Raw genomic sequence first — 12,442 nt, 5'->3', positions numbered from 1 at the left:
GGGTTAAAGCTGCTACCATCTTTGGCTTTTGCTTTGTTTTGGGTCTGTCTCCTGGGGCGCAGTTGCCTGGAGCTCTGAAACTCTGGCTTCCACTCCCAGGAGTACTGGGTGACAGACACGCACCACCTTGCCTGATCTATGGGAAAGCATTTTTATGGGAAAAAGGTACCTAGGTAGAGCAGATGTGTGAGCCACGTGGCTCTGGGTTTTGATTCACGGGTACAGTCCAAGAGCTTGTGTACTGCGGGTGATAAGCCGGATGCATTTTCGTGCACTTTCTCCCAGGGGAAGTGAAGCTCCCAGCATGGACCTTCCAGGTCCTCAAACCCTCAGTCTTTCTTACACCCAAACCTCCTCCCTCTCCCACGAATAAGCCAAAACACCACCAGGCTTGTTTTCTCCGGATCTTTTATTGAACGCTGCAGACTTCATTAAGGGACCATTTGCTTGGAAATTCTTAAACATGTGAACGTTTTTTTTTTACAAGACAGGACAGCAGCTGGCGGTCACACAAGGGTCACAAGTCCATCTCACCACATGCAGAAGACAACACTGGGGTTTGGTTGGTTTTCTTGTGTGCACACTCATGTGCATGTATGAGCACATGCACACCAATGCGCATTGTCACATGTACAGGAAGGACTAGAGCCTTCCACTGGTGAAGGTTCAACAGGACCCATGAACACAACAGGAAGAAAGGTGGCTGAGGACCCTGGTGGAATATGGCTAATATGATTGGCTTGGCCCCCTTGGAGGGTGGGGCAATCAGAATGGCTTTGCTGGCAGAAGAACCCCAGCCTTACGCTATAGGGTCCTGGGAGGGGCAGAGGGTCTGAGCTGATGGGATTGGCATGCTTGTCAATGTAAGCGAGCCTTTGGGGCTCAGTTAAAAGGAGAGACCATTGGTTCTTGGTTCTTACAACTCAGGAAATGAGATCCGGTTACAGACACTGGCTCCCATCTTCCTGCCCTCGCCAAGTCCCAGACCACCTCTACCTTGGACCCTTGGCTTGAACTACTGGATGTCCACTGTGGTCTCTGTGGGACCTCCCTGTGAACTGAAGTAGAACAAGCAGGAAGGCAGCAGGTGCTGGCCGGCCTCAGGGCAAGAGGCTCTGAGTAGACCAGGTCCCTATCAGTTCGAGGCTACCAACATCAAATGTAAGCATTACTGTGACTCCAGACAGTCATAGAAGACACGGGATCAGCAGGGGCAGTGCAGAGAGAAAGGGACTCCCATTCTTTCCTCCCCAGTTAGCAACCCCCAAGCCAGGTGAGGCTCCTTTTTACTACGCCCCCATCCACTTCCCGCTCCCACGGTCCCCAAAACACAAGCCAGATGATCATTGTGTGCCACAAGCTTCTGGTGTAGAAAGGTGGGCTCCCTGACCTTTAGCTTAGACCCAAACCGAGTGGACCTAGAAAAAGGATAGCTGCCCTGTACTCCCTGAAGTTAAATCTGGCTCGTGAATGCCCGCTGGTCACAGAAGTCTCAAACCCCGGGGAAGCCCAGAGGCTGGGAGCTGTGCAGTTGGGTCTAGCTCTGTCTACCCAGAGCTTTGCTTAGGGAGGCAGGAAGTGTGTGAGCTGTGTGTGGCTTGGAGCACATCTAAGTGGGACAGAATTGGGGATTCCCTACGTTCCCCCCAACTGCACTGTAACTGCAGCTGAGTGTCTTGGGCAACATCTCTGTGGGTTGAGATTTTGGAAACTGGTTTCTGTTCAATTCAGTTTTAGGAGAAAGTGATTCAGCCAACCTCGGTCTACTGGTCTACCTTGCCTTTCAAAACCACTGAGACCAACTGGACTTGGACTCCCTCGGAAGTTCACATGCCACCTCCTCCATACCCATCATGCCCAGCGAGGAAGAGCTCATCAGCTCTGTACTGAGTGAAGGTGAATGGCAGGAGGCAAGTCCTTTGGGGATGGATGTGGGGAGCAGCCTCTCTTCTTGGAAGCAGCTGGAGCTTTGTTTCTTGAAAGCGGAAATTACGGCTACCTCAGTCTTTTTTATTTTTTTCTGAATTTATTTTGTGAGTAGAGATCTTTGAAAATCTTGACTAGGTTCAACATTTTATTTAACAGGGAAACAAAAAGCCCTTTTTGGAATGGCGTCTTTTGGGATTGTCTGGGCAGTGGGTGGCTGGCTTGTGGGGTGATCACTGCGTCTTTTTGGTGGGCACAGGATCTAGGGGAAGAGGCTGAAGCACCATGCGGTGACCAACCGCAGGTAGGACTTTGTGGACTGACGCTCTGCTGGCCAGGGAAAGGGCAGCATGCATCTCATCTCCAAGTGGTCCTTGTTAGGCCACCGGGAAAGGGTTGGGTGAATGATTGACAGGTCAGGCTTGTGAGTTGAGTCCCCTGCTGCAACCTTCTTGTTTTGGTGCCTCCTAGGATGGCCCTGATCCTATAACCTTAGGTCCCACTAGCTGTGCTCCAAGACCTTGTCTATGTGGCCTGAACCTGGGCCCAGAATGTTCAAGACACCTATCAGATACCGATATGTGCATATAAGGCCATGGACAGCAACACACACAACAACCAAGAAAGAATTGCTTTGAGTTTCCAGTTCAATTTTGTGATTATGCCAGGGCCCATTTGTGTATTACCAGACTCCCTGTGAACACCTGCAATACAGTGGGTAGTCAGGAGCTCCTTACCCACCATGCACTGCATTCCATGAGCAGATTAGCTAACTAATGAGAAAGGGTTTACTGGCTTTGAGTGGAAACTGACCAACTCACATTAGGTGGCTACTCTCTTGGGCCAGCTCCCTGCCCAAGCTCTCCTGCTAGCTTTTAGATTTCTTCAGGACCTTGGCTGAGGGGGCAGAGGTAGGGCTAGATGTGGAGAGGAGGGATCACTTGACTAACAGTCCCTTCCAAATTCCATTCAAATTGCCGTTTGGAAATTTCTAGAGAAATTCTACAGCAAGGAAAGAAGATCAGAGCATACCCCCTCTTTCTTGAGAAGACAGCCAATGTTTACTTATCCAGGTAGGAAACCTGGGAAATAACAGGACAGTACTTTTTAATTTTGTTCTTATGCAAAAGTTACACACATACACACACACATGCACACACACACACACACACACACATGCACAAACACAAAATCTTGTCTGTTTTATTTGACTCTGGAACAAATCAGACTACCAGGAATTTTAGGGATGGGGAAACTGATTAGAATCACATTCCAAAATAATACATTCAGGAACTGGATATAGCTCAGGGGTCAGGCGCTTGTGCGACACAGCCCAGGCCCTAGTTAGATTCCAAACACCACAAAACAGAACAAAACCAAAGGGAAGAAAAGAAAATCCAACCACCAGGATAATGAATTGTGTTTGGGTTAGCATCCTCTTGGGGTTCTTTCAGTTGGGGACATCATCACTGTTTGAGATGGAGAAGGTCCTGGCTCGACCCAAATCTCTGATGCTTGTGAAGCTAAGGCAGGCAGGTGACCTGTTGAGCATGGGAGGCAGTCTGGTTGGCTTTCTTTGCTGTCCCATGTAGGTGACTGATGGAAGAACCCCTTGATTCCACGTGGTGTCTGCCCATCACCTGCCCCCAGGCTCAAAATCTCCTCGCATATGAATGTTTGGAACTGACCAAGGACTAGAGGCCTGGAAAAGCGGAAGCTGGAAAAACACTGAGGCCCTTGCCCCAAATTTCACCCTTGGTGCTGCTGAGAAGGACTGGGCAGGACGATCGCAGCGTTGGGCTGTCACGCCTCAGTTTTTGGCTAAAAGGCTGTCTGGTCACTGGTTTTTGGTGAGACTGTGAGAAATGGATCGGAGATGCAGCACATTCCTCTGAGGTTTGCCAGAGCCTGCACAATGCTCTGGTCCCTGGATCCAGCTGGTGGCCCTGGGAAGCAGAATGCTGGACAGGGGGGCAGTCTGGCCAAGAGGGACTCAGGTGTGTTCCTGAGCTCAGCGATTGCTCGGAAGCAAGTTTGCTTGCAGGAGGGTTTTGGTTCCAGTATTTTGGGGAACCAGAAAGCTCGGTCCTTTTAAGATCCTGGGAGGGTAGGGCCTGAGCTCCCGGCAACCCAGGTCCCAACTACACCTCTGCTTCACCTGGCTTGCTCCTGAACACCTGGATTCTTAAGAGTGACAGCCAGGGGGACACAGACCTGATGAAGAAAGACAAAATGGCCACCCCTGGGGGGCCAGGAACTCAGGGGGACACAGACCTGATGAGGAAAAACACAGATTCCCCCCACCCCTCAGGGCCAGGAACTCAGTCTTCTAGGATGTCAAACCCAAGTCTTTCCTCACCTCCAGACAATGAGAATCCAACAGAAGAAAAGAAAAAAACAGCCCAAAGGACAGTGGGAAGGAATAATGGGGAGCAGAAAAGACCAGCTATGCAAATGAGCAACGATAAAACCCCCAAGATATTACTGTTACAAAAGAAATTAGACTAAATTGTCCTATTATAAATATACTAAAAATACATATTATATATATATTTTTTATCTGAACAAAAAAATAGACTATTCTGAGATGTGTGGACGTCCTAGGATATAGATGCGTCTAGAGCCAGAAAAAATGGCAACAGAAAATGCAGAGGTAACTCTTATTTCCAGGTGTGCCCGGGGCTGGTTTGGGTGGCCCTGGCCTGGTGACATGAAAGCATTGGAGTATTGTCATATAAACAATAATAGGTTAGGAAATGCCTGGGGCTGGAGGGTTCTAATGTCCTTCTGGGGACCTGGGAGTCCCCTTCTTTCTTCTGCCAACTTCTCAGCTACACAAGCACAAAGCACATCTCCGAAGGAACATGTTCTAGAAGCTCTCCTGTGCAATCTTTGATTTAGCGTAACCTGCGGTTTCTTTACTTGAGAAAAGTTGGCAGAGAAATAGGGAAAGGAGAGATATTTCTTTATCTATATCTATCTTTCTATCAAGCTATATAGAGAAACCTGGCTTTAGGGACCCTTGTCTGGGATGAATTTTAAATATGCCCTTGCTCATGGACTAGACATTCCAGCCATGACCAGAGTCAGACAAACGCATAATAATTACAAAAGTCGCCAGTACGTTACAGTTGTATAGACGAGGATGCTATTGTGTCTTGTGTGGTTTTTTTCCTTCCTTCTCAGGAGAAGGGGCCGAGATGAGGCTGCAGCTATGGAATACAGAGGAGGTGGACCAGAAGACAAGGCTCAACTGTTGGGGGCGAGCAGAGTGGGTCAAGGATGGCTTCCTCATGATTTGGGTAGTTCCTCTTTCTTCGATGACCAACATCTCCTCTTTCTCTCTTTCTCCTCTCAATGTGCTTAAGATGGAGGAGAGATTTCCGCAGCCTGAGACCTGTTGTTTTGGGGGCATCCAATGATGGAAGGGTGAGAGCACTGATCTGTCCTCCCCTCTCCCATGGGTCAGGCTTTCCCGGCATGATGGATGGGTGCACACAGATGCCCGATGCCTTTTCTGATGATGGAATGGATGCTGGAGCTCGAGTTCGACTGGGTTCTTGACAGTCCTGTTGGTTTCATAACTGAACCATAACTGAATCTCCACCTCCAGCCCTCGATGTTATTCAGGGTATCTCACTTCCTTCTGTTCCGGTTGACTCAGGACAGGCAGAAATGGACCACCAAGCTCAGGGGCCTCGCCTCTGTCTCCACACCTTGGCTTCCCTTTTCATGACTGAGAACCATCTGTCAGATTCAGCTTCATCTTGGTGACCCTTCTCCAGCTTCCCCAGTGCATGTAAACGCAGGTACCCATGTTGGGTGTGTGTGGAATGAAACTCTGTTCCTTTTTAGAAGGTGGAGGGCTGGTAGGAAAATTTACAGTACTAACTCGAGTCACATGTGGAGGAAAAGCTGTATTCCCACGGCACACGCACATATAAGTGGGGAAGAACAGAAACAAAAACAACAACAAAACAAACCAGCAAAACCCAAAACAAAGCAGAAAACGTTTACGCATAGTTTACTCTGAGTTGATGAATTTCTATACGAACTCGGTCGGACTCTGTTTATTCAGCTGGGAAAGGGTACTCTGAATTCGTCCTTCATTGACTCTGTAAAATGCTACTTTAAGGTCAGACAAAAGGCAGGAGGAAGGGACAGCCAGGTCCTGCATGACACAAGGCAGAAGGGGCCTTTGGTTACAAGGAGAAGTCGCACCAAGTATTTCTTAAAAAGAAAGAAGTCATTTCTCTTCTGTACACCTGCCTTCGGCTTAACCAACAAATGAAATGCCTTGATTTGAAGAAGGGGGCGGTAACTTCCTTCTGGCTATATATGGCTATGTTAAGACATGTTTACTTCCTGATATGTAAAATAGACTCTATCATCAGTAGGAGTTTTTACAGATAGCTCTAAAAATATCTGAATCGGAAATCACAACTATTTACTTTTTATCAAAAAGCATTTGTTTTGTTTTCCCTGAATTTTCACATTTGTGCTGCTGGGTGACATCTAGGGCGGTGAAAAAACAAAGGCGTGGGAGATGGTGAGCAGAAAGGACCGTGGTCACAGCAACAGCCCCCCAGCACCAGGCCGAGCTCAGCAGGGGGCTCTGGAGTCCCCCCTGCTTCCTGCCTCCAGGGCACTGCTGGACAGGGTGACCTTCACTGGCTACCCCTTCACAACCATTTTGAGAAAGCTCCGAGGCCTGCGAGACAGCAGATGTCTCAGTCTTCTCCAACCACAGCAAATGCACCCTCCGGAGGGAGAACACCCTGGTCCCCGGAGATGCTGAGAACTGTCACAAACTGTAGAAGACACTTTGTTTAAGGTTGATGTAATAACCCTGGAGCGTTCTACCTGGGACAGGTGGCCTGACCTCAGCCATGGGAACAGGAGGCTGAACATTGGGATGGAAGTGTGCTGATGGGTGGATCATGCCATTGAACTGTTGGGCAGACCAGCCATAAATTATACTGAGGACAGGTGATCAATATCATGTCATTGCTCCATCAGGAAGACACACGCCTGTCACTGCTCTGAGGACAGAAAGGAGGACACTACAGCCTTTGGGACATTATCCACTACCACCATAGTAAGAAAATCACATTGCCCCATGTACTGCCAACAGGCTGGCCAATAACACCACCTTTACTGATAGACAGGCCATAGCTACAGCATCGTGCAGACTGGTGTCACCAAGGAAGGGCCAACAACACCGTGCCACTGGGTTAGAAGCAGGCAGGACAACGCCAGGCCAACACGCTAGGACAGGAAGACTGACACCAGGAAGTACGTCAGAACCTCTAGGGATACACACGGGTACTTATTGCTTTTGGCTGTGCCGTCTGCCTAGATGGCTGCGGGAAGGAGCATCGGGCTTCCAGGACAGACAGGGACACAGAACACACAATGGCTGGTTGACAAGAAAGAACAGTACAATACCCAACCCCCAGTTGCTGCGCCCTTCTGAGACACGTGTGTCTCTTTCACACGGGATTTTAAGAGAGCCCTGCCCTGAGGGCTGAGGACCCCTTCTGACCCATGAGGGATGAGGGGTGATCCTGAGGGGCCATGGAGGAGCCCCGGACTCTAATGCGGTGACAGTGAGACCCAGTGTGGCCAGAAAGGGGCACGAGTAACACCCCAAGTGCAGGGCCACCATGCGGCCCATGGGAAATAGTGCTTGGTTTAAAGTGCAAGATCTTGACACTGTCCCTGGTAGAACCTAGATTAGAAAAACATAAAGTGCTTTTTATTAACTTATTATTATTTTTTTAGTTTGAATACCACAGGAAACAAACAAAAGAACAAAAACAAAACAAAACAAAAAAAGAACTTCTCTCATGGTATGTATGTTCCTATGTTTCCCGCCACAACGAAAAGTCGTCAGAAGCCTGCACAGGGCAGTTCAGGGAGGGCTTTGTTTTTTCTTTTCTTTTTTTCATGTAGAAAATGAAATTTATTATATTTTAATGCGGTTCTTCAGCCACACAGTCTCTTTGAATAATCTATCTTGTTTGCATATTTGACGCTCACCTATCTTTTGAGTTCAGGCTAGTGCTGTCTGGAACGCTCGTTGCTGTGACGGCCCTAAAAGCGGTGGTCTGGTTTATCCCCCTGGCTGCATGCCAACTGTCTGAACCCTTCCTCGGTCGCCAGGTGGGCAGAAAGAATGGCGTCCGGACTGTCAGCTCACCCTGACAGCGTCCTAGAATAAAGCCCTGGGCACCACAGAATACTGACTCATTCAAGCCGCTTGCCTGGTTACGGGTTATGCGCCGGGACCATGGCCGATGGAGCAGAGAATTCCTCATGATCAAAGTGTCCCCTGGACCCTTCTAACAGCACGATCTTGCCACGGAGGGCAGATGTTCTTGGAGGTGGCTGGGCAACACCCAGTACTACTTGGTCAACCCTCTCTTCCGCTAGCAGTCCCTTGCTCCGATGTCCTCATTCAGAGATGGCAATGGCGCACTCAGAGGTTGGGAGAGCCTCAAGAGGGAACTAGGAAGTGGATGGCCCAGGCTAGGTCTTAGTGGCTGTGAGCTCTGCTCATTCCATCTCGGGAAGGTGCTGTTAGGAGGTATGGTCCCCATGGCTTGGCTGGTTATGTGTCCCATAGACCTGTCATGGCTCTCAGGGTCTCTCCTGTTGTTGGAGCTCTGCGGGGGGAGGGGGGGCTTGTGTCTCCGAGGTTATGTAGAACTCAGCGGCAGCAAGCCAAGCATCCCCCTTCCTTGATTTCTCCTGCAAACTCCCCTCTGTGGTGGGCAGCTCAGATGCTCTGATCCCGAGTGCTCCCATGTGCTCCTCCCCCAGGCAGCATGTGCACGTCGGGGGAGGTGTGGTTCTCCAGCTTGCACTTCTCTTGAGCTCCGGGGCCTTTCCCAGTCAACCCTTCTGAGGAGTAGACACAGTTTGGCCTTAGGAACTTAGGGGAGGTGGGCAAGGGGGAGCTTTCAAAATGATTCTTCTCCGTTCTAGCTCCGATGCTGAACTTGGGGCTGGTGCTCCCGTGGATACTCTTGGGAGGACTGGAGTCCACGCTGTAGAGCGGCTGCCCCTCATCATCTGTGTCCGTGTCTATGTACTGGTGGACGCCCGCCTCAAAGTTGAATGCTATTGCTGTGTGTTTCTCGGGGGAGAGAGGGGGTGTCCTGGCACTTGCTGTGGTGTAGATGGAGGACTCTGGGCTCAGCACAGGCTTGTCTAAGAGTGAGGCGCACTCCAGTCCTGCGACCGCAGCCGCTGCACCCCCTCTGTTCCTAAGAGGATCGTGGTACATCCCCAGAGAGGGCAGCAGCGGGCTGGGATCGCCCTCCATGAAGTTGACCTTGAGCGCTCGGAGCTTCATGGGGTTGTTGGTCTTCATAGAACTCCTGGGGCTCTCCACGAAGAAGCCAGAGCGGCCGGCCTCAGGAGTGGGGTTGGCCTCCATGAGTCTCCCACCACTGGCACCCAGAGCCCCCCGCCAGCCTCCCTCTGGAACTGTGCTGCCCCCAGCCTTGCTGGGGAGGGACGCCAGAGGACTGTGGGAGAATCTGGTGGCTTCAGGGAAGTCCGTAGCGCAGCTGATGAAGCTGTCTATGCTGGACATGCTCCGCATGTCGATGACGCCTTCTGTGCGTGTGGGCAGAGGGGCCACGGGGCTGGGCATGCTTTCCATCTCCAGCTCTTCCTTTGGCATACTCTGCGGTGCCATCTCCTTGGTATTGAGGATGGGTTGGGACTGCGTCTTGGCCATCTTATTGTACATGTCTTCCAACTGCTGAACATTGAGGTGCTGAGGACTAGAAGACGACCTGGCCTTCTCAGGGGACCCCTGCTCCTTGGCTTCAAAGGACCTGCTTGAGCTGGTCTCAGACAGTGCCCGCTTGGTCCATTTCCACTTGTTGGGAGACAGATGGTTATCCTGCACTTTATCCTTCTTAGCCATGCTCTCTCCGTTTTTCTCGACCACGATGTCCATCATCTCGATGCTCCGGGCGAAGGCATCCTTCATGTTCATGGACACGATGCTGCCATTCCTCTTGGCCCTCTCCAGAGCCTCTCTCCGCTTGATGGCTTTCTCCTGCCGCTTCTGCTCCTTGTAGAATTCCGAGAAGTTATTGACGATAATGGGAATGGGAAGGGCGATCACCAGGACCCCAGCAATGCAGCAGAGGCCGCCCACGATTTTCCCCAGGAGAGTCTTAGGGTAGATGTCTCCATACCCAACGGTTGTCATGGTGATAGTGGCCCACCAGAAAGAGGCAGGGATGCTTTTGAACTTGGTGTCATCCTCATCCTTCTCGGCAAAAAAGACCAGGCTGGAGAAGATCATGATGCCCATGGCGAGAAAGAGGATGAGCAAGCCCAGCTCGTTGTAGCTCCTGCGCAGTGTGAAACCCAGGGACTGGAGGCCGGTGGAGTGGCGGGCCAGCTTCAGGATGCGAAGGATGCGCATGATGCGGAAGATCTGGACCACACGGCGCACATTCTGGAACTGCAGCACGCTCTTGTTGGATTCCGTGAGGAAGATGGTGACATAGTAGGGCAGGATGGCCAGTAAGTCAATGGCATTGAGAGGGCCCTTAAAAAACTTCCATTTCTTGGGCGAGGACAGGAACCTCAGCAAGTACTCCATGGTGAACCACGCAATGCACACCGCTTCCACGTGCGCCAGCTGTGGGTTATCTGTGCTCTGGCCAAACTCGTCCAGGCTCTGTAGCTCGGGCAGTGTGTTGAGAGACAGGGCAATGGTGGAGAGGACGATGAACATGATGGAGATGATGGCCAGGATCTGCAGGGAGAAGAGAGGGCTTGGTCAGCACCCAGCAACTCCCTGAGAGGAGAGGAGGGGAGGGGAGGGGAGGAGAGGGGAGGGGAAGAGAGAGGAGGGGAGGAGGGGGCTCGGTCAGCACCCAGCAACTCCCAGTAAGGAGAGGGGAGGGCTCAGTCAGTGCCCAGCAAAGCATGACCTTCATACATGGTCACTGCAGCATTCGAGGGCATCTCCATGTCTCGCCAGTTACTTCGTGGTTGACCGACTTTAAAAAGACAAGTTCTGCAAACCCATTTATGACATAGATGTGAAAACTGAGGCTAGAAGATGAAAACAATTTCAAGGTAAAAACTCGGAGAGTCAAAGTGTTGGCTGGCGCACCGTGTTGCAAACCATGCAGCTTTGCAGTGGGAGCAGCCTGGACATGTACGGCTGCCTCTCAATGCCGTGCGATTTACAAGAATGTCAGGGGGCTGAGGGTGACTGTGGGCATAGTTCTGGGGTACAGTGCCGGTGCCCAGGGCTGAGTACTGAGCCAAGCACTTTCTATGTCTTACCTCATTGTTGTTTGTTTTTGCAGACAGGGTCCCACTTGTTACCTTGTTACTGGGGCTTCTCCCTTCCGGCATTCCCGTCTCTGCCTCCCAAGTCCTGGGATGATGGGAATACCAGCAAGCACAGCCCTATCTCACTGCACTAACGTCAGCCCATTAAGTGTTATTCACTCCACTGAACCCAGACATGGAGGCACGCTCTTGTAAGCCCAGCACTTGTGAGGGTCAGGAATTCAGGGCCAGCCTGGGCTTTATGAGACCCCATCCAGCTCTGCTGAACAGTGAGACTTGACACATGAAGGGCTGGAGAGAGATCTCAGTGGTTAAGAGCACTGGCTGCTCTTCTAGAGGATCGGGTTCCATTCCCAGTGTTTCTGTCTGTAACTCCTTTTTTTAATGGGAACCAGTGCCCTCTTCTGGGCTCTGTGAGTACTGAACACATGTGGTGCACAGACACACACGTAGGCAAAACACCCAAACACATAAAATAAATGAATAAAATTACAAAATATAGGATATGGCAGAGCCAGGATTTGGACCCAGGTCCCTTTGATTCCTCAGCACGAGAGTATGTTAAAAGTCACATGGCCGGGGGTGGGTGGATGCCGGGACAGCTCAGTGGTTTAGCATACTTGTTTGTTTTAGAAGATCTGAGTTTGAGTCTTATTATCCTAACCATTTGTAACTCTAGTTCCAGGGGATCTGATGCCCATGGCCTCTGATGGCAATGCCCTCATGCAGATATACCTACCACACACACACACACACACCTGATAGCAATGGCCTCATGCAGATATACCCACCACGCACACAGACACAGACACACACACAGAGACACACACACACACACCTGATAGCAATGCCCTCATGTACATATACCCAACACACACACACACACACACACACACACACAGACACACACACACCTGATAGCAATACCCTCATGTACAAATACCCACAGACTCAGATACACCTACACATAACTAAAAATAAGAAATATAAATGTCAGAAGAATGCTAAGGATCATTTGATAACAACAGAAAACCCAAGATCTTGCAGCTCATTTTCCTATGGGCACAGATGTCCTAGATGTGTCTAAGGATTGGAGGGGAATATGAACTTTGGGGCCGCGGTCCTCTGCTTTACCATACAGTCCCTGGGTCAGGGAGAGAGCTCAAGGACTGTTGACAGG

The 12,442-nt window shown here is 50.5% G+C and overlaps 1 protein-coding gene across 1 annotated transcript in view; it reads right to left on the bottom strand.

Moving 5' to 3' along the window:
* Positions 1-391: 391 nt before the first annotated feature.
* Positions 392-12,442, bottom strand: part of Kcnb1 (potassium voltage-gated channel subfamily B member 1) — a 90,567-nt gene continuing 78,516 nt past the window's right edge. The window contains exon 2 of the mRNA XM_085696999.2: positions 392-10,714. Coding sequence (XP_085553125.2) covers positions 8,708-10,714 — 2,007 coding nt within the window. The 3' untranslated portion in view covers positions 392-8,707. The remainder of the gene's footprint in view (positions 10,715-12,442) is intronic.

The sequence above is a fragment of the Myodes glareolus genome, chromosome 10 (genome assembly GCF_982192425.1).
Source record: "Myodes glareolus chromosome 10, mMyoGla1.1, whole genome shotgun sequence".
NCBI lineage: Eukaryota > Metazoa > Chordata > Mammalia > Rodentia > Cricetidae > Myodes > Myodes glareolus.
The sequence above is the reverse complement of the archived record's forward strand: the minus strand, read 5'-3'. Positions and strand labels throughout refer to the sequence as shown.